The following is a 24,127-nucleotide window of genomic DNA, read 5'->3' as shown; positions in this document are numbered from 1 at the left end:
AATCCTTCCCAGCTTCAATAGAGGGTTCGAATTCTGTTCTGCACCCAATTAGTAGATCATGGGGGATTCAATCAAATGATTTCGATAAATCCACGATGGACCAATTATACCCAAGATACGGACGCATCTCCAAATCTCAACAACTCGGAAAGGGCATGCTGGAGCCCTGTTTAAAGGCAAAAAAATAAGCAGATATTGTACGCACGAATTATCGACTTATTTGTATTCCTAATAAAAAAAATATAGCTAAATGAAAAAAGCTACTAAAACCAAAATTCGAAAAAATAGGCCTATAGACAGCTGGCGATCCTAACGCATGTAGTAATGTATTTGTAAAGGAGGAGTAACTTTAAGGGGAAACTAAAGATTCCTGCATGAACTTGGCGGGAGAATATGAAACATTTGATAAAATTTAAATCTTATCACTCGATTAATAGAGAAGTGTACGCTTCGATGGGAGGTGTTTGCATGTGTGTTAGTTGTTGCATTTAATGTGTTACCTGCATAATTACCACCTGGCATCACTGCCCGTCAAGTACGGCAGTTGCACGGAGAGTCCAGTTGCAGAAGCAGAAAAGATGATTTCCCCCTTGTCGAACGAATGTCTTTGTAAGGCCTGCGAGGGGGGACGGGGTCCATAAAGATTGACCGCCCTGCAATCTTTTTGTTCGCTCGCGCGTTCCTTGTGAACGTCCATATCCCATGTGGCCCTCGAAGCTTGTTGGCGGGGTTGCTTTGGAAGTAGGATCACAGCACAGGTTGCTTTGGGAGCCCCCGAAAATCAATTATATAAAGTCTTGGATATCTGACAAGCAGTGCCGTCGGAACTAAATTCATATTTGGGGGGCGGGGGGGGGGCGCCCATTGTGTTCCGTCTTATTCAGTACACTGTTATAAAGGAAATATACTACAGTTTGACAATTATTGGGGGGGCTCCATTGACAATTAGAAAGAATTTGTAACCCTCTTGCGCATTTAACCTCCCATACCGTAGTCCTTTCTACACTTTTAACTGTAAGAATTAATGAACAAAAGCTGTACTTCAAACAAATGTTCGCGTCCCTCCCAAATGTTCACGTTATTTCTGCGTGACTGCCTTTACGCTATACCTGTGATCTTGGCAACTGATACAAAATCATATCTTGGTTTGCTCTTCGATCACTAATTGTCATGCATGCAGGTAAGCATGTTCCATTATTCGATGCTGGTCTTTGCTGCCGATCCATCTATTTTAGGTATTGCACTAAATCTGATGAAAAATTAAGCTTATGTTACTCGGTGCAACTTCGCTTGCAACTTCGCTTGCAACTTGTCTCGCAATGGTGTTGCGAAACAAGTTGATGGTCGATTGCACCGTGTATCATGAAATCTTTCACTGAATATCTTCTTTTTCAAGAATTGAAGGAAGTGAAAGTCATCTTACAATTTTTAACATGCCTTTACGTCCTCCTTTTTGAACCTGTCTTTTGGTAACGCCGGCTGTTTTATCGTCGGTCCCTTAATCGCCAGCTGAAATAACTGCCAGTGAATTCTATCGCTCTACCGTCAGGGGCGATATTTCCCACCATGGTGCTAGTTGACATCTGAAGAAGATAAAGATGGCCGTGCCTTAATAAAGAATAAAACGTTTTAATTAAGCCGTAAGAAATTCCTGCTCATATACGTATATTCATTACCTCCTTGAAATACAAATCTGGTTTCCTTACAAACAACTTTGCTGATTTTTGAGCTGAAAAAGTTCAAACTGAATAACAATGTTAACTGTTCTCCAGACAGACTCTAAATATACCTTGTACTTCGCAATGAAGATATATCACCAAAGGGCTAAATGTTTCACAACTAAATAACTAAAACTTTACGAGAGGCAAGAAATCCCACCGCCGCCGTCGTAAAATGTGGAATCTCGACCAGCAACTTAAGCTGAATAGGTCGCTGCTTCTAAAGTGTGCGTGCTTGAGAACATATTCTTGGCATATGAACTCTATTAATGAGTAAGTTCAGACTGATGTTGGTTAAGATTTTAAGAAATTTACATAAACGTTCAAACACCAAACCGTAATGTTTATCATTACGTGTTGAAGGCTCTATACAAATTGAAAGAGCAGCTCTGTTTAGCACGTGAACCTCTTTTCTGTTTTTCGTGAACTTCCTCGCATTGTAGTAGCAGGCACGTAAGTTTTTATGAATTGAACATTGCGCCCCTCGGTTTTAGTGCTACTCCGACCTAAATAGAATGGCTGAACCACAACTGCTTGTCTACCACACAATGATAGTTGAAGAACACCGGAATTTCAGCGGGTTTTGTCGACAGAAAACCACACAATCTTGGTCGGGCAATTTGATAATAATCATAATCAATTTGAATTATTTTCAGCTTTCATTGCCGTGATGAGTAACGTACCAATTTAATTAAATAAAGATTCCATCATGATGGCTTGTTACATTAAATGACTTTGTAATTTTTTGAATTCTTTCAGTTGCGGCTTTCTAACAGTGTAAGATAGCAACTGGAAACTGTGGTTATCTTCGACACAAGGCGGTCGATTGCAATCCCAACCTAGATCTCAAGCTTGACAACCTGTTCCGTACTAAAGGTGAGAGAACTGCCCGTTTTCCCTCATGAACGGTTTTCATACTTTTTTGTTGGTACAAAAGTTGAAAATTGATTTGAAAAAGCAAACATTTTGAAACGTACTTAGGCTTTTCGTTTGGCACTCTTCAGAGTATAAAACATCAGAACATTGATCGCAAATTTTTTGTTATAACGATCATTATCACCATCGCAAAAAATTCTTAAATTCTTCGAACTTAGGTCCCAAAATGCTTATGACATCTGCTATTTCCTTGACCCAATTTCTAAGATGCCTTAAAAATCAAATCTGAAACAGTATTTGTCGTTATTTGATCGACTGAATTGTCCTTACTTCTTCTGGCCCTTGAATATTCACACTGGATTTTCTGAACTGCTGGGACGCCAGGTACTTAAATACCGCACTTTGGCCAGGGTTATAAAACTACCGTATTTCCTCTAATGAACGCCGCCCTCTGATAAACGCCGCCCTCTGATAAACGCCGCCCTCTGATAAACGCCGCCCTCTATTGAAGGCCGCATTTGGAGTTTGTTATAAACACCGTGGCGTTCTTTAGAGGGAATACGATATTGATTGCAATACTGAGAGTTATTACTGTGAATAAGGCAATAATTTCTTGCATTTCTTATTGGTTTACTTGGAATTCAACGAGTATTGATGAGTAGAATTTGAGGGTCATCTGCCCACCGGTTATTAAGATAAATTTGTTTTATGCATTTGAATAACTCGATAAATTCCGGTAAGATTTACTTAAATCAGCTGCATGGCTGCTTTCTCCAGGTCAGCCGATTACCATTTTTCGAACCTAAAACCCTGAATCTTCACAAAAGAGCTTGCAACTGTTGTAAGTGGGTGGGCTCAGATGGGAGTAGATTAAACACGTTGTGGGTGCAGGGGCATGCCTTGTTCTTAATCCATAATATTATTCAACTTTGGTTATGATTCAAATTTGATTTATCTTATCATTCAATTTGAAATTGTGTATTTTCTTAGTGATTTCAGGCTGTATTTGTTTGCCAATTTACCGTTACGAACAAAGTTAAACTGACATTAAAGCTGCCATTCGCTTAAAAGGGCGCGAACGTTCGCCCCAGGGAGACAGCTATAATAGACGTAATTTAACTTAATATTATTTCACAGCCACACACATGCGCTCTGGCTGTGAAAATTCGCCTTTTTTCGTTTTTTATTCATACTTGAGAACAACAGAGTACCAGTTCCCTTCCACATGAATTGAATTAAATGCTAAATAAAATGCTCTGTGAAAAACTTAATTATTCATAAAACAGCTTCATATCTAGTAAAATAGCGATATAACAATAGTAAGATAAAATATTCATTTGTTTATTTGAAAGTATTGGTTAACAAATTTACTGTGTAATTTTAGCTAACTAGTACTAAGAAAGTGTTGTGTTATAAAAATGAATGATTTGCAAGAATGATAAGAAAATCCCAGTTTTTCCCAGAGAAACCTCTCGCATTTAAAACTTTGGCTGCTACTTAATGATCTTGTTCTGATGATCGGTGCCATTTGAGCTGGTGCAGTTGTTTTAGAAACGAGGCCTCCAAACCGAGACCCGTCTTTCCTCAATGTCTATATCAAAACGCTTTATTTCTCATACGAAGAAGGGGGGCTATAGCTGAAAACCCAATCATGACAATAGGTTTATCTACTGCGTTGTTTGTGTCCATTTTTTTTGTCTTTGAAATCTTTCATTTTTAAATTTGGCATAATTTGTTTTACTTTTAGAGTTTTATTGATTAAATGCATTCCGCCGGAGGCCATTGGTAGAACACGAAAGCTTACACGGCAACAGACAACCTAGGCTGAACCGTCAAAGGTAGATGTACTTCTATAGTTTTGTGTGAGGCTGTGACTTCATGTGTTTTATGTGTGGGCACAAGTTGCATGTGTTAAACGCCTCATGCTGAATGCAGTATGGGAGTTACATAGTCACAATACTCACTGTCAGTAAATCCTAATTGGGTCATCATCCAAACTTCTTTTTCTTGCGTTTGATTGGGCAATGAGACAGTCTTTTCTCCTAAAACTGATTCCACCTGAATCACCTTGGACTTGTCGTCTTCCCTAAGGCTGTATTTGAAGCTGACACAGTTACCCCTTCAAGCTGTTTCATGCACAAAGTCCTGCTTTGTGCAGACAGAATTAGTTTCCGTCTTGACGTTCTAAGATCGTTTTCAGCATTTTGTAAAACGTTTCCATCTTCTCTTGCTGCCCTTCACCTGTATCTGTGTTACATCAACCACCTTGATATATCAGAACGATGAAGGTAGAAGAACGATGAAGAAGACGAATGGAACTTTAACGTCACCAATGACTTTCGGACGAATTCTTTTATTTCGCCCGCTTCATGCCTGATGCCTTTTCTTTCTTTTAGGTCCGCAACGTGTCTATCGTGATAACTCTCTGTGGAAAATACCAAAGGTAAAGTATGGCCCACGTAACCCTTTACTCAACTTAACAAGTGTCCATCCTCTCTGCTAGCCGAAACTTTTACCACAAAGCTTAGAGAACGACGGAATCGAAACAGTTCCGTGCCTGAAAAAATGACGATAAAGTTGAATTTACTTTTGAAATCATGGTTCCGTGATAGGTCGTTGGTTTGTGCTGAAAAGTATAGCTATGTTTTTCCGTTCCAAAATCGTGCTCGTTGTTTTTCATTGGACAGAGGCTTTCTTAGTATTCTAAGTTACGGCTACTGTTCTTAGATGTAGGTGGAGTGCTTACTTGGTTAAGTTAGCCAACTGGCAGACGACGTTCTTTTTTGACACAACGAACGTATAGGAATCCAGTTTTTTTTATGACGCAACAACCTTTTTTGTAACAACGTTTCCAGGTTGTTTATGTATAAACACGAATTTTGCTGCTGTTTTTATTAGAGCAAAGAGCTTGAAATTAAGGAGGCATTCCCTACTGAGTCGCCATGCCCGTCCCCTCTGTTTTCTTAAATAATTATGTTTAAAAGGTAACAGATGGCTGCCCTCAACTGGCTTTCTTCAAATCCTTGATTTCAAAGGTTTACAAAGGTGCTGCGTCGTTCTGATCTTAAATGTTCAGTTTTTCAATTTCCAATTTCTATAAAATTAAATAATTTTCTTCTTTGAAACACGACAATAATCTTTGTGTAAGCACAAGACCGTCCCACCCACTGATCGAACACAATACATTGGGAGGTGCAAGTCTTGTGATGCTACGACAAAACAGAGCCTTTTATCGTTTAAGTCGACTTATTTATTGAAACATTACGAATAGAATTTTTGATGCCTTTGTAGCCATGTCGCACAATCCACCAGCTGTCAGACCAATCTAACGGCGAGGGCGGTGCTTAACGTCGCACTGTATTATGGGTCTTTGAATAGAAACTTGCCAATGCCCTCAGTTGTTAAGACCCTTGATAAACGAAATGAAAATTAACTTGTCAATGATAAACATTTTGACCCCTAAAAACAGGATTCCCTAACAAAAGAGACTAAACTTGGCGATTTAACTACAAATGGCTGGATTTACTGAAATCTGAACAGATACTTTTGTACAGCTTTGCGGTGAAGACAAAGCGAAGGGCGTCAGCGATGTATCCAGATAGAGCGACCTGACCCTCGGCGTCAGAGCTGCTTTAACCCTTTTTTTTGAATATATGCAAATAATTTTTCAAGTGCAAGTTAATTGTGAATAACGCCAGGTGTTTTCAACATTTTCTATATTCATTTTATCAACATTATACAGTTCTAAGAATCTGTGTTTTTCCCGTAGATTGACATAACGGTTCCCTTGTTGAGTGAAAGAAGCTAGTTTACGAAAACGCTGCATGAATCTTTGATGGAGCCTTTTTATTCTCCTAGCAAGGCAGCTACATCGCTGTTGCAGGATGGCAACAGTCTCTTGATCAAAGGCATGTGGATCCTTCATGAAGTTCAGCTGCTCTGATTCTAATTCTTGTTTAACATCAAACTATGCTTCAAATGTTAACCTTAAAACTCCACTGTTGACAACATCAGTTGGCCAAAGCGGTTTTTCTTTCAGAGGGCTGGCTTTCGAAATAGACGTCGTAAGAAAAATGGCCTTTAATTTGAAAAACTGCTCAGAAGGAGTACATGATGTGGTTTCACTTTCTCCTTTTTCTTTTCATTTTCTTTTAAACATTGGTATTGTAAAGTTTGATACAGCTTCTCTTTTAAGCAACCGTCTTGCCGACGGGGCTACCGTAAAATTTGTGAAAAACAAGATGAATGAAGGGTCTGGTGCCCAATTTACGTCATGCTGTCACTTCATTTTGCCTCACAGCTAATTACTGATGATGCATTTCGCCGCATTCTTCTGCCAGCTTTTTGCCACAAATATAAATGATCATTAAAACTAATAAAAGCATCTTGTTTCAATAATAACAATATACAGATTAAATGCTATTTTTATGCGCAGTTTGCCTTCGATTTTAGTAGAAATTTGCCTTTGCGTAGCGTTTTTTACCAAGAGCCAAACTAAATCTGATTTCTGTGGCCTAGCATCCTATTCGTCATAAAATGTGGCTTTTGAATTCATCGTGCTCTGTAATTTCATTGCCAAATAGTTGGTCGTGAATCGCCATAGAACATATTAATTTTAATGAACTGATGACTTTCTGTGCCAATAGAAGAGTAAGCTTTACCAGTCAATAGGATTATCATCGATTTAGAATTTGTTAGCTCAGATCATCAGAATAACTTGGAAATGTTTGCATTTGCGTTTCGCTTCAAATATCAATGCTTCGTTACCATTGACAACTGTTTAAATATTAAGATTAAGATAGCAACGTATCAAGGAAATGTTTTACAGTTAAATCATGCATGCTGTCGATGGATGATGACACAATGGAGGTTCTCGCTCTTAACTAGCTGAGAATGATCGACCTTTCGCTTTGGTCCTTCGCTTTGGTCTTTCGCTTTGGTCCTTCGCTTTGGTCTTTCGCTTTGGTCTTTCGCTTTGGTCCTTCGCTTTGGTCCTTCGCTTTGGTCCTTCGCTTTGGTCCTTCGCTTTGCGGTTTGTTTACGTCATTTAGTTGCATAATCAACAGGCCTTATATTTAACTTATAACCCGCACTTTCAGCAAACCAAAGCAAGGGTTCAGCCGTGTTTCCCCTGAATGTTTTCCTTTGTTACACTTATCAACCTTCTCCTTTTTATGTATTAATCGTGAAAGGAAAGTGTAGATTCAAATTATGATAAAAGTTAAAAGACTCTTTTGAACTCTGTTAAAGTGCTTAAATTTTTTAGATGCTTTTAGCTGATATTTCAGAAATTCAAAGTGATCAGATGCCCTGACCTTATTTCTTTGGGTGAATTAATTCAGTATTCATTGACACTGTTATTCTTGGACACTATCCAGACTCGAGAAAACCGTAGGAATGAACTAGGGCCATTGCCCATAAAAGCATTTAAATTGCTTCTATTTTTCTTCGACATATCTTGTAACATTGGTAACAATTTATCATGCCATGCCATGTCATGTCATGTCATGGGTGACACTGAACAAGACTTTATCATATTGATACTTTTCTCCCTGGTCCTATGTTTGCCAAATCACTATTTTTCTGCATAAAAATCAACTCATTAGGTATAATTTAATAGAGTGTATATTGAAATTTTCTACATTCATCCGAATTCGTTTGCTCCATATTTACTCTGTCTCGTACAGAAGTGTTCCATGGTTTTTCCGTTAATCATTTTTAGGCCACATTTTCATCATAATGAATGTTATTATAGGCGGCATGTTTTTTCAAATTTTTACATTTGCCCTGCTTTTTAGAGTGTCTGTGTGATTAACTAGTCTTTCATTGTTGTTCTAATACCCTAAATCCATGCAAATCTACTCTACAGTGCAAACCCGGGTCGAATTTGGTCAAACGGCACTGTTTTACTGCATCTCAGTACTCAATGGCCCTGACTTAATCCATAACGTTCCCGGATTTCTTAGACTAACTGGTCACACACATGATACGCTGAGAAGTGTGTTAAGCAAAAATTGAAACTTTAGCTAATGAGTTGGCCAATGACAAAATTAGCCCGTCTAAAAGGCTGCTTTCAAATAATTTTCCCGTGAGTCCAAAGCGAACATGTGCGTCTTAAAGCATATTCAAGCGATGCTATCGCATATCTTGTTTATTTAAGGCAATGTTTATTTAATCATGTTTAGGATTCTATTGATGGATGATTGGGCAATCATCGTGATCGAAATGTGCATCAATAACATCTTCGTTGCCGTTGTTGTTGTTTTTGTTTTGATCGGGGTCTCTGGGTCAATGGGCGTGGTTTTAGCGTATGCCGGAAACGCAGTGTATGTGAAACGGATCTATGTCGCAATTCCTGAAAATATTTCAATCAAAAGCTTTCTAATGACATCTATATATCTCTTCAAAATGAGGAAAGCCATTTTACATTGTTAAATATATAAATCACCATTTGTTGAATTTGGCTATTTCTTCTGACTAAAGTTTTGGCGATGTTTTGGAAATTTGACTGAGTGCATCACTTTCCTTCTTTTTCAAATTGCTGTTCAAGACATTTCCTCCAAAACACGCCTCTATTTTTAGGTTTCCACAATAACCATTCCTCGACTGTGGTTCTCTACAATTAAAACTTTTGTCGACAGACAATACACATTTTTAATTCCATAATATTTTTCTTTTGATAAAGGTGACGTTCAAATAACATTTCTTTGTTTTTTCTACGCGCAGTGGAGGTGAAGTTCAACTTAAGCTGTTTTATTTTGTATTGATAAAATCTTAATGTTAGGAATTATATCAGCAGAAGGGTGAAAATTTGATCAATAACAAAAGCGGGTGAGAGGATTGAGCCAATCATTACAGCTGATACTCATCTGATACACATTTTTTTAAGAATAGCTACTTTTTCTGAGCTTCAATATTCTTGATTTTTGTAACCTAAGAATAGTCTTAATTATTCTTAAGCGACACAAGGTGTCATTAAAGTGTTAATGACACCAAGGCCGGGTGCGTCTATTTAAAGACAAATAGCGTGAAAAACTCAAATAAACAAAAAATTTAATTATTGATGAAGCGATTTTGAGCCTTATAGACTATTTTCTTATGAAAAAGTGGTAAGTATTAATTGTCTCTTGCATCAACCTCATAACCTTTACGTACATTTTGTACATTGCAAATTAATCCATGGGTTGAAAAGGTAAACGTGCCAGGTGTGTCATGTGAAGGTATTTCTTCTTAATAAACCCAAAATATTTTGACAAAATTATCTGAGAAAATATCTCGTTTCCATGGAACTGGCTGGTAAATATTGCCGAAGAATGTTAGTTGTTGAGGCATCCGGGCAGAGTCCAACAAAGTGACAGTCAACAAAAATAGTTTCAGCCAACTCCAGCAAATGACTCCTTATTTTAATTGTAATTGGAAAATTTAGCTGTAAATTTTGGCCAGCTAGCGAGAGAGTTACCTGACCTAGCCGTACAGCTTTTGAACAGCACTCGTGTTTTCAGCATTTATTCGGGCACCCGAAAGTGATGCCCCACCTTTGTGGTGTATGTATTTTCTAATGTTCGGTTGTTTCTATTCTCGCGGAAGCTGATGGAGGTTTGGGAATAGGGTTTTGGGGCAAATGCCCAAGGGCCCCAAGCTGATATTTTTAAAATTATCACTGGGCTATTGATGCAAATGCCACATAATTCCTCGCTGGTCCGCGCTTGAAGTCGCATGTTAAACGCGAAATATGCAGGACTGGAGCGCATTCTCTCGCTCTATTATGATGCAAGTTTATTAATAAAATCATTGATATAAAGTGAGGCCTAAGTTGGGGTTGAGTCTTCAAATAACATGGGTGTTAACTGGAGACAGAAATCAAAGTGCAAGAAAACCATATGGTCCGGCCGCAAGAAAGCAATATTGCCAAATTGGCATGAGCCTATGGCATCAGCTCGCTATCAAATCTCTTGAGATTTACGTATAAATCTGAGACAATAAAGAAATCTAGTGATCACTTTGCTGTGGTAGCCAAACCAGATGCAAAGCGGCTTTGTTTTGTTTTGAAAACAGAAAAGCCCTCAACAGAACGAGAACAACAACAATGGGCAACAATGACGTTGATGATAAAGCAACTGCTGCGGGTACTACCAAAACAATGCATGGAAAAGTAAGTCATATGTTATGCCAGAAATTGTGCAAATGAAAGCCCAAACCACAAGGAGGGAAACAAGGAAAGAAAACCATAAGGTTAAGTAGGAGTTGTGAAACTTTATTAGCGTTTTCATTAGCAGCTCTCTCATTTCGATAAAACATTCAATCATATTCATTCACAACGTCACAGTGCTGTCGGAACGGAATTCACATTGGGGGGGGGGGGGGGGTTGCCCATTGTTTTCCCTCTCATCCAGTACATTTGTGACGTTATTAGCCTCGTATTTATGTTATGTTGGGCATGCGCCCGGTTCGTTATGTTATGTTATATGATGTTATGCGTGAGAATATGAAATGAAGTATTGAAGTTCAAATTCGGGTGTTCTTTCATTGTTACATACCGGATATTCTTACATGGTGTCAGGTGAAACACCCATCTTTGATGTTTAGGAGGTAAATGATTGCTTTGCTGGTTCTTGTTTCGCGATGACAGATCCGAATCCAATCGTGCCTGGGCCTAGTGCTTCCTCTGAAGGAAATAGCGGAACATCGGCGTTCATATCTAACGTGCCATTACCCCCACGATTAAGTTTAGAAGGGAATTTGGCAGAGAATTGGAAGCAATGGAAGCAAATCTATGATGCGTACGAAACTGTTACGAATTTGAAGTCTAAACCAGACAATTTTCGAGTGGCTGCTTTCATCACTTGCATAGGACCGGAAGCCCTTCGAATACACAATTCACTTCCGTACCAGGAGGAGGGTGAACGTCAAAACATTGAGCGAATCTTCGAATTATGGAATACTTACTGTATTGGAGAAACAAATGTGATTTACGAACGGTATAAATTCAATAACTGTACACAGGGCCCTACAGAGTCAATTGAAACTTATGCGCCTTCTTTGCGTGCCCTCGCAGCCACATGTGCATTTGGACCACTTAATGATGAGTTGATACGTGACCGAATTGTTTGTGGCATTCACAACAATGCTGTGCGACGTAAGCTACTGCAAGAACCAAAACTCTCATTATCTAAATGCATTGACTTATGCAGGGCCACAGAAACAACTACTGCTCAAGCAAAAATAATTGCTGGCCAAGATGATAATCAAGACCTCATGGCCCATTATGTTGGAAAGCAAAGCAGCCCGAGGAAGACCACTGGAGACACAAGAGGTTTTATTTCCGACTGCAAATTTTGTGGGCGTAGCCATAAAAGAAACAAAGAGAGTTGCCCAGCCTTTGGCAGATATTGTTCTGGTTGTGGTAAGAGAAACCATTTTGTTGAGAAGTGCAGCTTGAAGAAATCACCAGGTATGAGAGATACATTTTCTAAAGCCAAAATACATGCAGTGAAGGAAGAAAACACTTCAAGTGATGATGAAATTCTCATTGTTGAAATTTCACCCAAAAATAATCTGGCAATAAATGCTGTGTCCCAGTCCCCTCCTAAGAACAAAATTTTTGCCTCCATGATTATAAAAGGCAGGCAAATTAGTTTTCAAATTGACTCAGGTGCTACCTGTAATGTCCTTCCAGAACACTTCGTTCCTCCAGGCACAAAAGTTGAAAAATCGGATCACTCTTTGCGCCTGTACAGCCAAGCCTTATTACCGATAAATGGTATTTGTAAACTTAAGGTAGTAAATCCAAAGATCCAGACTGAGTACACTGTCAGATTTGTTGTTGTAAAAGGTGACTATGTGCCATTATTAGGAGCAAATGCAGCACAAAAGATGGGACTTCTGACTGTTAATTATGCTAATATCTTTAACGCAAATGTAGATAATGTTAGCTCTAACAGTATTGCTTCAAACAGCACACATCAACAGGCACAACCAACGGTTGTCATGGAAACAGTCTTATCGACCACCGCAGTGGCTCCACTCAGTATTGCAGATATAGAGAACCGTTTTGGAGATGTCTTTGAAGGTCTGGGTCACATGCCAGGCAAATTGCACTTAGATGTTGATGAGTCACAAACCCCTGTTGTCATGCCGCCTCGCAGAGTACCAATCGCTCTCAAAGCCAAACTCAAGGCTGAATTGGAAAGGCTGGAAAATCTTCATGTCATTCAGAAAGTTACAAGTCCAACAGATTGGGTATCAAATCTCGTCATTGCAGAAAAACCAAATGGGAAACTGAGGGTGTGCATCGATCCACAACACCTCAACAAAGCATTGAAAAGAAGTCATTATCCTTTACCGCTTATTGAGGATGTGCTACCAGAGCTAGAGGGTGTCAAGGTATTCAGCAAAATTGACCTGAAGGAAGGGTACCTTCAAATAGAGCTCGATGAAGAATCAAGCATGCTCACAACGTTCCAGACACCATGGGGGCGTTGGAGGTACCTCAGGATGCCATTTGGAATTAAACCAGCATCAGAACATTTTCAACACAAATTTGATCAGTGCATTGAAGGCCTATCTGGGGTGTATGCAGTCGCTGACGATGCTCTTGTTACCGGTAGAGGAGAAACTTACGAAGAAGCTGTCAAAAATCATGACATGAACATGGTGGCACTTTTGAAACGTTGTCAACAAAAAAATATCAAGCTGAACAAGGACAAATTCAAGTTCAAATGCGATGAAGTTTCCTTCATTGGTCATACCCTAACACAGAATGGTCTTAAAATAGACCCCGCAAAAGTTGAAGCCATCACAAAGATGAGAAAGCCGAAAGATGTCGCTGGTGTACAAAGGTTCATTGGCATGGTAAAATACCTGGCCAAGTTTCTTCCCAGACTATCTGAAGTATGCGAACCTCTGAGAAGTTTGACCCACAAAGATGCACCATGGGTATGGGGAAAAGATCATGACAAGTCTTTTGCTGACATACAAAAAGCAATTTGTGAGGCACCAGTTCTAAAGTATTTTGACCATAAGGCAGCAACAGAAGGCCAGGCTGATGCATCATCAAAGGGGCTTGGTTTCGTGCTCATGCAAGAGGGACGTCCCGTGTCATATGCAAGCAGAGCCCTCACCCCTGCAGAGCAAAATTACAGCCAAATAGAGAAGGAGCTGCTTGCACAAGTATTTGGAGTGGAACATCACCATACCTATGTCTATGGCAGAGAGATTACACTTTGGACGGATCACAAACCACTTGTCTCAATCGTCAGCAAACCACTCGCCTCTGCTCCAAAGAGACTGCAAAGGTTGCTACTAAGATTGCAATCATACGATGTTAAAATCTGCTATAAACCTGGCAAAGAAATTGTTCTAGCAGACACACTCTCTCGTGCATACCTGCCGACAAGTGAGAGACAAAAGTCCGCAACTGAAGAAGAAGTCGAAACTATCCACATGTCAAATTATCTCCCCATCTCTGAGCCACAGCTGAAGGAAATACAGCGAGAAACCAAATGTGACAACACTTTACAAGCACTGAAAGAAATAATTTTGAATGGGTGGCCAGAAAGAAAAGATACCCTTCCTCGATGTATTCATCCATACTTCTCAATTAGAGACGAGCTAGCAACACAGGATAACGTAATATTCAAGGGTCAGAGAGCAGTTGTTCCAGAAACACTGCGCAAAAAGATCCGGGATAAACTGCATGTAACACACACAGGAATACAGAGCTGCCTCAGAAGAGCCAGAGAAGCAGTTTACTGGCCTGGCATGAACAAAGATCTTATCGACTTCATCTCGAAATGTGAAATCTGTAACACATTCCAAAACAACCAGACCAGAGAGCCCCTTATTCCTCGTGAAATCCCAAGCCGCCCCTGGCAAATAATTGCTGCTGACATTTTCACAGTCAACAACAAAGACTTTCTCTGTACTGTGGATTGCTACTCCAACTACTTTGAGATAGATCGTCTATTTTACAAAACTGCTGGGGAAATTAAGAAGAAGCTCAAGCGACACTTCTCTACTCATGGCATACCAGATAAGCTCATGAGTGATAACGTACCTTTCTCCTCTAAAGAATTTCAGGATTTTGCCAAGGAATATGAATTTACCACCGAGCTAAGCTCGCCAGAGTACGCACAGAGTAATGGCAAAGCAGAAAATGCCGTCAAAACTGCAAAGATGCTAATGAAAAAAGCGACTGAATCTGGCAATGACTTCTATCTTGTGCTACTAGAATGGCGAAACACGCCGTCTGAGGGGATGGAAAGCTCTCCTTCCCAGCGTATGTTTAGCAGACGAGCTAAAACACTGCTTCCCATATCGAAGAAGCTCCTTAAACCAAAGGTTGTCACTGGTGTTCAAGAAAAACTTCGAAAGAGGAAAGAGATACAATCAAAGTATTATAACAGAGGCACAAGGGAGCTAAGTGCATTAAAGAAAGATGATGTAGTCCGGATAAAGCCAAGAAATTCCGACAGAACAGGCCGCTGGACCAAAGGATGTGTCATAGAGCAAGTTGGTGTAAGATCTTATGATGTAAAAACCGAAGATGGAAGAATCTTCAGACGAAATCGAAAGTTTCTACGTCAAACCAAAGAGCCTTTCTTTGCAGATGAAGAAGATTCAATCATTTTCCCCAGAAAGGAACAAGAAGCAGTGGCTCGACCTTATGAAGATCACCAATCTGAAATGGAGCAATTCGATCCGCAAGAGTCACCTCACTCACGACCTGATGCTACTGAAGAAAAGACAGCAGCCGCCAGACCTGCTGAGACCAGATTTGATCACAGGCAATTGAACTTTTACCAGCCAGTAACGACAAGGAGTGGCAGGAAAGTAATTCGGCCGGACTACCTCACTGGCCACAACTTCTGATTAGCAAACTTTAAAAACAATTATTTCTACTATCTTACTGTTCCGTTTATTCTTTTGTTGGAGGAAAGGTGTGACGTTATTAGCCTCGTATTTATGTTATGTTGGGCATGCGCCCGGTTCGTTATGTTATGTTATATGATGTTATGCGTGAGAATATGAAATGAAGTATTGAAGTTCAAATTCGGGTGTTCTTTCATTGTTACATACCGGATATTCTTACAACATTGGTATAGAGGAAACATACTACAGTCTGACAATTATTGGGGGGCTTCAGCCCCCCCCCCCCCCCGGTTCCAACGGGCCAGCGTTATCCCTTCTGTCGTTTATTATATTACAAGAAAAATCGAAAGAGAATATATTTGAATTCTCTATAGGTTATAGCGTTTTTGATCTCCTGGGGGTCCATTCTTCAAGAACTATTATTGTTCTTGCCATGTTATTGATTTGAACTGGAAGGTCTGTTTTTAGTTTTACTTCTAGGATTAGAGGACTTTTCTGTTCCTACGATCAGAGAGGGGAACATATCTGTAAGCTTGCTGGCAATAAGGTTTATTTTTGCAAAGGGCAATATCGCTCTCAATGCAATGTTCTCAGCACCAAACACTGCACTATAGTGACCATTCCAAGATTTTGGTAATATTGTATCTACTTTTTTATGTATATCTGAACTCTCTTAACCGTAGTTAAATTAAATAAATATCAGACAGGGCCGCCATGTGCGGTTTAAAAAGCAAACTTAGCAATCTCTCTAAAAACTTGAAGAAACTTAACAGGACGACAATTCTCTCTATACATACGTGGTCTCACTACACGCCCTCTTCTTCAATACGTTATCTCGGTGCAGATCGTAACAAGAAGGCCTTGGAACCAAAAGAAAAGAGCTAGCGATAGAAAAAGATATTTTTAAAGAAAACAAAAATGACCACGCCCAAACGCAGGTTTCGTGTATGTCGTGAGGCAGAGAGGGGTTTTCTGAACTCAGGTCGGGCACGATGACGATCCCGCAAACCAGCCATGGCCATAACTTTGATGCAGACCACGCCCCATGACAAACCACATGGTACCCTCCGCTGCTTATCACCTCTGACTTTAACAAAGACCCTGGTCAATCTGCGTAACCTGTGCTCCAGACCCCTAACTTGAAAGTAGGGGGTCTGGAATAAGTTCCCACCTATACATGCCAATTTTTGGGTCTTGATAACCTAATGGGGCTTCATCGAGATAGAACAGAAAGGTACACTCACCTTTTTATAAGAGCCTTTCTATAACAAACGAGTGCTGGGATGTAGGAAAAAGTTAAGAAACGTCAGTACTCGAAGCAAAGAAGTCAGTACTTTCTTTTTAATAATAATGACCCATTGGTTGGATTTTGAATTGAAACAATTTCTCTCGTGTTAAAAAAACAGAGGCGATTTTATCAGCTAATGAACAGTGCTTCTAAGAATGTCATGCAGAACTGTTATTCAGTGGACTTGGAAAGTGTTCATAGTTCATAGATCATAATTTTGAAATCAATACAACTTTAAGAACACCAGAGCCATATTAAAACTAGACAAGACAGAGTCAAATAAAAGCAAACGGTTGTTGAATCAAGCATTTCTAAATGTAACAAAAAACCAACTGTCTATACAAAACTGCAACTAACCGTACTCAGTAAGAGATCATTCAACAATTTTTTTATCTATATTTGTCACACTTTGTGTAAATTTTCATGCATATAAAGCTTGCGATGCCTTTAAATCTGTCAGTTGCTTCTCTTTTCCTTTTCTGGTTTAGTTGTCAATGGCTGACCTTTGGTGAAGTAACTATTCTTCAAAGCTTTCTTTGCTTTATATGATCCTTGGCTGTATCCTAGCGCAAACAATGAGGGGGCTGAGCCCTCTCCCCCCTTTTTTTCGAAAATTTTAACAAGGGGGACTGCGCCCTTGAGCCCCCCACCGCTACATTCCTGAGGACATTACAATATTCCCTCGTCTCCAAGCGTAGAGATGGAGATATGGTTGTAACAGTAGATAGATGGATCTCAAAAGGGTTGAAATTTCCGCAACAAGGCGTTGGAAGATAAATCGACTTTCTTCATGACAGCGATATAACTGAATCAACAAACCTGTCAAGGGCAAACGGCCTGAGCTTGTCGCTTCTTTATGGAAATCGTGTCTTTGTCTCGTGTTTTGATAAGCTATTGTTTAGGGTTGATTAGAGTTGGATTGTGGCGTGAGTGATGATGAGCTTTTGTTATTGCTGAACGAAGCGAGCAAAATACAAAATACTTATTTTAAGTTTGAACAGACTTTCGCGTCAACAGTGCAGAACCTGTGCAAGTTGTCTGAGCGAGATACACTCTCTTAAACGAAATTTTACGGGTTAAAATGGCTACTACTGTGGGGATGTTTGAAGCAATTTTATAACGCTTCTAATTAAGAATTCATGACATGCCGAGTCGTTTAAATATTCATTTTCTTATATCTTCAGATTGAAATTTGGAGGTGAATTGTATTGTTTGCGTTCAGCAACGAGCACAAGCAATTAACGACAAGACACACGACTGGATTGGCCTTTCCTGTCAAGGTAGGGCTACCTTATTCATATTTCTTAGTCTAGATTCGAAGTAACTGAGACGCAAATTTTCTGTTTTACCGCAATATAACTTTCCCTTGTTTGAGCTTGAGATTCGTCCAATGAACGAAGCCATTATGATGCATTGTAATTGACATGTGCTGTGGAATTGACATGGTGGGCGGTGCTATAGAATGATTCGACGCAGCTGATTGGCTTGCCTTTGTGTAACACGAGCCGAAGCCAATGTACGTTAATTTGGCATTGAAAATCTTTGATCGTGGAACGCAGCAGTAATAAAACAACAGTCTCGCGAACAGCCTGGTAAATCCGTAGTTAAGCCCTTATACAAAACATAAATGGATTTCAAGTTATCTTTGCTGTGAAGCAACGAGTTTATCTTGTGGATTAGGAAATGGCCGCTCCAACTTTCACCAAATATGACTTTGTGTTAAATAGAAGTTCGAGATGTGGTCGACGAAATTTACCTTGCCGATCGAGCCTGACAATGGTCTGTTCGAAATTGCAGATGTGTCGTGTTTACTTACTATCTTTTTTGGTGCTTGAAGCGTTTGTTTTGGATGTTAGTTGCCAGTTTCATGATGTCTACGAAGAAACGCCATGGAAATGCGAAAATATCACTAGTGATTTTTGTATGAAGATGAAATATAACGTCACACATATGCCCAATAGTATGAAGAATGCAGGACAAGTGGATGCACAAATGGAGCTTGTTACATATGTTCCTTTAGTTCGTATTCAGTGCTCCAGCGAACTGGAATTGTTTTTATGTAGTGTTTACATCCCTTATTGTACTGAAAAGGTTCGACAGCCGATAACGGCCTGCAGGACTTTGTGCGAACGGGTGCATGCTGCTTGCTCGCCTGTCATGAAGCGATATGGTTTTGAATGGCCTGAAAATTTGAATTGTACGAAATTTCCTCCGAAGAATGATCACAAAACTATGTGTATTGATAACGCAGAAATGAGCGGCGGCTCTTCTTCGGGAAAATCCACAAACACTCAATCGAACACTGAAATCAAGGAAGGTGGAAATACTAATCCGCGAACGGATTCCAACCGCGGGCAAGTCGACACTACTAAAGATGTGAAAGAGTCGAAACAGCCGCCAAAGCGCCATGGAAGTGATAAGAAAGCAACTAACGTCTCAACAGTGACTGCGTTGATTCCGTCTGTGAATATTAAATCATCTCGGAAGTTATGTCGTATGAAATATGCACGAAATGGGCAAAATTATGTGTTTATAGATCGAGCAAAGGCTTGTGCTTTGATTTGCCAGAAGGATGGAATTTTCACTAGCGCAGAAAAGGGCATTGTAGATGCCTGGCTAACGGGCCTATCATATTTGTGTGCTTCGCTGTCTCTATTTGCCTTAATTGTTGTTCTGAGCAACATGAAGTCGGTGTTTTATCCGGAGCGAGCGATAGTCTACATCACGTTTTGCTATCTCGCTTACTCAGGGGCCTATATTGTCCGTTCGAACGTTGGTCGAGATAAAATTGGGTGTGACTTTGATATGGGGAGCCATTTCACAATACAAGACGGTTCAGGCAATATTGGATGCGCGACTACCTTTTTGTTGACATATTTATTTTCGATGGCGCAGAGTATATGGTGGGTGATGATGACATTAACCTGGTTTCTCTGTGGAGGCATGAAATGGAAAGCTGAGGCCGTGCGGTCGTGTTCCGTTTATTTTCATGTTGCTGCGTGGGGAGTTCCATGTGGAAAGACTGTTATTATATTAATGCTAAGAAAAATTGATGTCGATGAATTAACTGGGTTATGTTATGTCGGAAATCGATTTGAAAATATATCAGCATTGCGCGAATTCGTTGTTGGACCGCTGTTTACTTATTTGATTATGGGAACCACATTTCTTGTCGCCGGTTTTGTGGCCTTGTTCAAAATTCGCCCCGTTTCAAATTGCACTTCACCAGAGAATTCAAATGACTCAAAAATTGAGCAACCTTTATTGCCGATTGGCATTTTTGCAGCCCTGCACACGATACTTTCAACAGTGATCTTAGCTAGTTATTTTTACGAATATGTGAATAGAGAGTCTTGGTTTACCAAAGTTGGCTCACCTGGAGCAAACTTCGAGGTTTTCCTGCTCAGACTTATCATGGTTTTTGCTGTTGGACTGCTTTCGGCTTTGTGGATCATATGCATCCACGCACCGCGAACATGGAACAAGGTGTTGGCTGTCCTTTCTAAAAATAGTAAACCAGCCGACAGTCCAAGTCAATTAGAGCCCCTTCGAGGCAACAGTGAGACGCCTGTGTAAAACATTTTGTTGTAGAACAACAATGAATCGATAGTTTACTGATGAATTTAATTTTGGCAATCACTTCTATTTGGAAAAGTTGTCCTACAACGCTACGCTAGTGGTTAATAAGGCCTATGGATCTTGGTGAAATCCAACAAATTTTTGTACAACAACTTACATTCTTTTGTATGACATAAATATATATATAAATATATATATAAAGTCGGAAATTTCGCTTAGGGAGATTTTTGGTATTGTAGGTTCGGTTTTCTTTAAGAGTAATAGGCCATAATACGTTTTGAAATTGTTTTGATAAATGAATGGGAAAATACTGAAACTTCCCAGGAAGTTCCTAATAGCCATGGTAACAACGATCAGCAATAATTGTTTACAATTGTGCTTAAATTGAAAGTTGTTTTTGATTTAAGTGGAAATTTATCTTATGAGTAAAACATTCAAACAATCCCAGCTACAACCTAATTAACATATGCAACAGCAAGCAACAGGGATTTGCATATAATTGATGTCACAGGAAATTCCTAGACTTAAGTTGGCTAAGCTGTTTTATGGTTGTTGAGAATTCCTCCATTCAGACAGCAACCTTGTAACTGTTAATGGCCACATTCACTTTGTTTTTATGGGGAATTCAACCTCTGTTTCTTCATGTGACATTGGTACACAATGAAAAATTCATTCTTCTAACCTTGAGAGAGATTCTTTTCAACACCTTTTTTTCTCTGATTGAGATTTGACATACTTGAATGAATTTAAACAACAGTGCTCCCCTGGCTGCTGGGCCATACGCCAAGGGCTGTTCGTTGTGCTGTAAAAACAGATCATGTCATTCTGTTTCTTTTTCTCATCTCAGTTGTTCACAAGATCCCTCTACCAAAAATGTGTATGCCCTACTCTAGCATGGTTGAATTTCTTTACATGATGGTAGCTATTGTCACACACTGCAAAGGCCTATTGACATGTATTAAGAGACACATCCCCAGAAACTCATTTTATTTTATTTTGTGTGGATTTTAAAATTGTTTTTTGGATTAGCCATAGTACATATGGCAAAGTTGAATTTTCTACAGTAGAAGCTTCATGTTTCATAGATGTCAAGGTTTTTCTACCAAATGTTGAACTTGGAGTCTAGAACTAGCCTTAGCCAAAAAGTTAGAGAAGTTATTGGTGTTTAGATTGATCTACCAAGAACTGACCCAGTAATAATGTTAACAATGATGAATTTATATTAAAACTGATATTTTCACTGATAGCACATTTTTATATGCATAAAATTCCCACCAGAATGTGCTTAGAAGAGCCAAAACAGAGTACCTGCTGCTTTGTTATTGATATATTTTGAGAATTTCTGCTTCTCCATTTATGGTTAGATTTTAAAATTTAAAATATTTCAATTCTGGTAAGATTGACGTTTAGCATAATCATACCCTTTCCAGCAAACTAGCATGTTGTCCTTTGGTGCCAAGAATAGCCAATATCTAAAAACACACACACAATCCAGATTTCTCAATCAGGCTTAGATGAATTTGTTAATTAGACTAAGTCTGTGGTTTGAAATTAGGTGTTTGTGCCTGATGCAATTTAACATCATGACATCACTTTTGTTTGTTGCTGTTGCATATGAATTTAACAAGTTTAAATGTTACTTCTTCCATTCATATTGCTGTAACTGCAAAATGCACATTACCAACTTCTACCTCGAAAAAAACCCGTTTCGATAAGGTTAAAGCAGATTTTGAGGCTGTTTCCTGTCAAGTTGTAAAAACGTTGATAGACCATGTTCTATTTCATACACGTTGTGAATCACAGCTCGCCCCTGATAACTTTTATTTCATATAAACCCGAAATGTCACACTAAAATAGTTAAACATTTCCTGTTCCTATAGTGAAAGGCAAACACGAGTATTCCTAATACGTCCGTTTGTTTTTGCAAACCATTTAGTAGCTTTCTTTTGCTCCCAGCATACATAGGACGAAGCAACTAACAAACCCAAACGGTTTTAACATTGATATTTTTTAAAAGCTTTTCTATTTTCTTTTATACACCCATTTAGCCGATTAAAGATTTCGTTTGCAAATATTGGCTGTGCTGAGAATGCCAGGTTTGCTTCAGGAAAACCAGGTCATTAAGGTCAAATTTCAAACTAAACACGAAAACAAACATTCAAGAAGCAGACATGAAGCATTAACATTCCATTTACGTTAAATATAGATAGTAAATTAGATAGATTCAAAATTCGCCACTTGCAACACAGTAGAAAGCAATAAATTGACATCTTCAAAATTATACCATTAATACCCCTTCAAGATCCTTTCTTTCCCCAGTAAATGGACAAAATTCCCTTGAATCTCTTTCGAGCATTCATGCCTCCCTTTCGGGCATTCACGCCTCATTCTATACTGCCATGATAAATCATAGAGAGTCGGGCCTTAATTTAATCTTTCAAACCCAATGCAGTGAAAGGTTGCCAGGGCTGACGGAAATGTTCTAAGGATATTACGTTTCATAATACGCATTAAGGACAGTATCTTATAAATGAAAATAAATTTTTACTAGAATAACTAAGGAACTGTGCTTTGTACATTATTTTAGTATGAGGAATTGTATGTAGACAAACTATTTCAAGTTATCATCGAGTCATATTTAGTTGTACCAGTTTTTGCTTGATATTCCACCTCTCTTACTTAGAAAATTTTCTCGGTGAGCGATTATCAGTATTCGAAAAAGGGTTTATCGAATTTGGGTTTCGAGAAATTTCGAGATGCACTAGCATAGTGACTGAGACAAACTTCATTTGCGGACAAGTTTGAAAATTCATCGAAAAGCACCCACACATCCTGGATGAAACGTTGCTCAAAATTACATTTTTTAGTAGCTCAGCCTCAGCTCAACTTTTGACCAATTTTAAAGCTTGTGCTATAAAATAAAATTGTTCTTATATAACGAGTTTAGATCAAGAGTTCAAAGGTATATAGGTTTGTCCGAGTTTTAGCAGCTAGGTTTCGTCAATAATTGCCCAACATTCCATGTTTTAACCGAAGGCTGATTTAACCATCAACTCTCCAGAAGGCCCAAAATGTGAAAGCATCTTAATTATTCACGCATAATTTATACTTTAATCAGACTTATTTTATATGCTGTTGCACAAACCATCCCAGTGGAATGGAATGCAGTTTCGCTGCTCACATGCCGTTTTGCAAAACATTTCTGTATTGCACACACATGACAGAATTTCTTAATTCTGCCTGGTTAGCCAAAAAAGTCGTGTATCGATCGTTACTGTGATTCTCTTCACTGTATGGAGAGAGATTTTGAAAGATTATGAAACAGAATTATACGCTTTGATTAGGTTGTAAACCCTAGCAATATTTGGGAGTTGACTACAATGCTATTAAATGGATTTCTGCCGCAAGTCGTGAAAACATGATGCGGGTTTTAGTTTATGTCAACCGCATAATTCCTGTTTAAAACTACGATGCTTATGAAAAGTGGAAATATTTCCTCGCCGATACTGATCATCTTTTGTTTACTAAATATGTTCAATTACTTTTTGATGCGTGAATCCACTTAGATGGGTTACCATTAATTATACCCATGTTCCCGTAAGCTGTGTCAGATTTTGTGATGTTTACATAAGGGTCTCCATACACGTGCGCACGCAACATTTGTTATGCGTTCTTTTTGACAACACAAGTCCCCGAAAAAGAGTGTTATTGAATAAGGCGATTAGAGGAACCAAGAGGCCTAAAACACAATGTTGAACCTTTCCTTCCAAACTGACTGGGAGAGGCCTGCTTCCTG

The 24,127-nt window shown here is 39.1% G+C and overlaps 1 protein-coding gene and 1 pseudogene across 2 annotated transcripts; both read left to right on the top strand.

The window, feature by feature from the left end:
* Window positions 1-2,536: 2,536 nt before the first annotated feature.
* Window positions 2,537-18,438, top strand: LOC135685208 (uncharacterized). Of its 2 annotated transcripts, XM_089112734.1 has the most exons (4): window positions 2,537-2,594; window positions 4,342-4,432; window positions 4,991-5,037; window positions 6,364-18,438. In XM_089112734.1, the coding sequence occupies exon 4, from the start codon at window positions 11,217-11,219 to the stop codon at window positions 15,462-15,464; it is 4,248 nt and encodes a 1,415-aa protein (XP_088968860.1). In that variant the 5' UTR covers window positions 2,537-2,594; window positions 4,342-4,432; window positions 4,991-5,037; window positions 6,364-11,216; the 3' UTR covers window positions 15,465-18,438. The 2 variants fall into 2 exon arrangements, with proteins under 2 accessions (XP_088968860.1, XP_088968861.1); XM_089112735.1 differs by lacking the exon at window positions 4,991-5,037.
* LOC148958418 (frizzled-4 pseudogene) lies at window positions 18,436-20,328 on the top strand (annotated as a pseudogene).
* The last annotated feature ends 3,799 nt before the right edge of the window (window positions 20,329-24,127 follow it).

This window comes from Rhopilema esculentum, chromosome 15, assembly GCF_057945365.1.
Source record: "Rhopilema esculentum isolate cy_ngs chromosome 15, ASM5794536v1, whole genome shotgun sequence".
Taxonomy (NCBI): domain Eukaryota; kingdom Metazoa; phylum Cnidaria; class Scyphozoa; order Rhizostomeae; family Rhizostomatidae; genus Rhopilema; species Rhopilema esculentum.
Note: the sequence above shows the minus strand (reverse complement) of the source record. Positions and strands in the feature narration are given on the sequence as shown.